At 44.1% G+C, this 3,101-nt stretch overlaps 1 protein-coding gene across 1 annotated transcript in view; it reads left to right on the top strand.

Annotated features, from left to right (window-relative positions):
* PIP5K1A (phosphatidylinositol-4-phosphate 5-kinase, type I, alpha) overlaps window positions 1–3,101 on the top strand; it is a 66,339-nt gene that overhangs the window by 49,234 nt on the left and 14,004 nt on the right. Inside the window, exon 8 of the mRNA XM_011973659.1 lies at window positions 1,184–1,491. Coding sequence (XP_011829049.1) covers window positions 1,184–1,491 — 308 coding nt within the window. The remainder of the gene's footprint in view (window positions 1–1,183; window positions 1,492–3,101) is intronic.

Here is a 3,101-nt window from a genome sequence, read left to right as displayed (position 1 = left end):
CAGGAGAATGGCGTGAACCCAGGAGGCGGAGGTTGCAGTGAGCCAAGATTGTGCCACTGCACTCCAGCCTGGGTGACAGAGCAAGACTCTGTCTCCAAAAAAAAAAGTGTAGTTCAGTTTTGTGCTTTTCACCCTATTTCTTTTGCCTCTCTATGGTAAAAGAGGTTTTGTTTATCTGTTCTATTTTAAGTGTTGCCAATCTCCTGGGCTCAAGTGATCCTCCCACCTCAGCCTCCCACGTAGTTGGGACTAAAGACACGCACCACCACGCTTGGCTAATTTTTGTAAACTTATTTTATTTTTTCGTGACAGAGTCTCGCTCTGTCATCTAGGCTGAAGTACAGTGGCGCAATCTTGGCTCGCTGCAACCTCCGCCTCCTAGGTTCAAACAATTCTCCTGCCTCAGCCTCCTAAGTAGCTGGGATTACAGGCGTGCGCCACCACAGCAAGCTCATTTTTTATTTTTTAGTAGAGACAGGGTTTCACCATGTTGGTCAGGCTGGTCTCGAACTCCTGACCTCGTGATCCGCCTGCCTCAGCCTCCCGAAGTGCTGGGATTACAGGCATGAGCCACTGTGGCCGGCCTAATTTTTATACATTTTTAGTAGGATGAGGTCTTGCTATGTTGCCGACGCTGGTCTCAAATTCCTGAGCTCAAGTGATCCTCCTCTTGGCCTCCCAAAGTACTGGGATTATAGGCATGAGCTATTGCACCTGGCTGTTTTCGTCTTCTATTCTTAGTTCAGCTTCTAGTTTTGGGAATGAAGTAGGTTATTTCCCTTGATAATACTCTCTGCAGCCTTACTGTGACTGATTGCTATTGGAGGTTCTGGAGATGTTAGGTAATCCTTACCTGCCTTACTACCCTCAAGCATATACTATACCCAGGGCAGAGGGTGTCGTCTTCTCTTAAATCTTTCTGAAGAAATATATCCATCTTACATTGGTATCCTGACTGATTTCTGTATTGGAGAGTCTGTGGCACAACTTGATGGTGAACTTATCATTGAAATAGATGTATAGGGAAATTTAAAGCATATATGATGTAGGTTTATGGGCAGACAGATTGTGTCTGAATCTCATATAGGAGATAAAGGGAGGATGGGTGGTAACTTTTGCCCTCAAGTTTCACTGAAAATCAGCTAAGTTGTTCTCCTACTTCTGTTTACTTTTGTGTTCTCAGAACCTCAACCAGAACCCTCGGACTTTGCTGCCTAAATTCTATGGACTGTACTGTGTGCAGGCAGGTGGCAAGAACATTCGAATTGTGGTGATGAACAATCTTTTACCAAGATCGGTAAAAATGCATATCAAATATGACCTCAAAGGCTCAACCTACAAACGGCGGGCTTCCCAGAAAGAGCGAGAGAAGCCTCTTCCCACATTTAAAGACCTAGACTTCTTACAAGACATCCCTGATGGTCTTTTTTTGGATGCTGACATGTACAACGCTCTCTGTAAGACCCTGCAGCGTGACTGTTTGGTGAGTTTGTTATTTAGACACCAAAAAATCTGAGTTACTAAAACAGCTTGATTGTTCTTAGGCATTGAGTTTGTGGGAGATGGGACTCTGTTCCTTAGCACTGTATGTCCTGGGCTGTATTTAAAATAACTTTTAATTAGTTCATTGCTATTCCTTTACAGTTTTGCTTTCTCCCCATTTATCCTCCCACAGTGGGATTTATTTCCTTCTCTAGCTAGCCTGGGCCTCATAGTCAAATGTTCTGCTTATTTTCACACCAGCATCATCCTTCCTCAGATTTTGGTCCTGGCTGCCAAATCCAAATTTATATTTTGGAAGCTGAGTGCTGCTGAAGAATATTATAGAAGCATATATACTGGCATCTCTACAGATTTATGATGTCCAACCCCACTTGGGCTTTCAATATCGTTCTTCAGTCCATTTGCTGTTGCTCTCAATAGGGATTTCACATGTTTGGCACTTAACCATTTTCTGACTCTCATCTCCCCTAGCTTTGTTTCTTAACAAGCTACCTTAACTTTTTATCCTATTTCATCCTCTCATGCTGCCCCTGTCATTAATAGATAAATGTATCTACGTTTTACTTTATTTTTTATTTTTTGAGACAAGTTTCACTCTTGTCGCCCAAGTTGGAGTGCAGTGGCACGATCTCGGCTCACTGCAATTTCCGTCTCCCAGGTTCAAGCGATTCTTCTGCCTCAGCCTCCCAAGTAGCTGGGATTACAGGCGCCCATCACCATGCCTGGCTAGTTTTTGTATTTTTCGTAGAGACAGGGTTTCACCATGTTGGCCCGCTGGTTTTGAACTCCTGACCTCAAGTGATCTGCCTGTCTTGGCCTCCCAAAGTGCTAGGATTACAGGTGTGAGCCAGCGCACCCGGCCTAGATATCACTCTTGACCTCTGTACTCTTCTATCATGTGAACACTTCCCAGTGTTGCACATACTAAACTGTATTGTGTTTATTTTACATTTGTATCCCTTTCTAAATGTATAATGTCCTTGAGGACAGAAACTCTCTCTTTAATATCTTTATATCTCTGTAAGGAGGCACAGTGCCTACATGGTGGGGATTCAGTAAATGTTTAACTCAATTGAAGCTAGTCATATAAGGTCCTACCACAGATCTGTTCTGTCACAAAGTGTACTTTACCACAACCTCATTGTGGAATCTTCACAGCACAAATACGTATTCCTTGTTCTCTTGAGAAGGTAGTGTTCTCTTCATGGAGACATACATGGAAAGAACAAAGACAATCTTGTGGGCTAGGCAGTGGGACTTGGAAAAATTATGTTTACTCAAATGAGAGAAAGCTAAGGGTATGTAAATAAAGACTAACCAGGCTGGGCGCGGTGGCTGACGCCTGTAATCCCAGCACTTTGGGAGGCTGAGGCAGGCAGATCACCATGTCAGGCGTTCGAGACCAGCCTGGCCAACATAGTGAAACCCCAACTCTACTAAAAATACAAAAATTAGCTGGATGGGGTGGCACTGTAATCCCAGCTACTTGGGAGGCTGAGGCAGGAGAATCGCTTGAACCAGGAGTTGGAGGTTGCAGTGAGCCGAGATCGCAACACTGTACTCCAGCCTGGCTACAGAGCAAGACTCAGTCTCCAAAA

The sequence above is a fragment of the Mandrillus leucophaeus genome, unplaced genomic scaffold, assembly GCF_000951045.1.
Source record: "Mandrillus leucophaeus isolate KB7577 unplaced genomic scaffold, Mleu.le_1.0 Scaffold139, whole genome shotgun sequence".
NCBI classification, from domain to species: domain Eukaryota; kingdom Metazoa; phylum Chordata; class Mammalia; order Primates; family Cercopithecidae; genus Mandrillus; species Mandrillus leucophaeus.
This window is presented reverse-complemented; position numbering and strand designations above follow the sequence as displayed.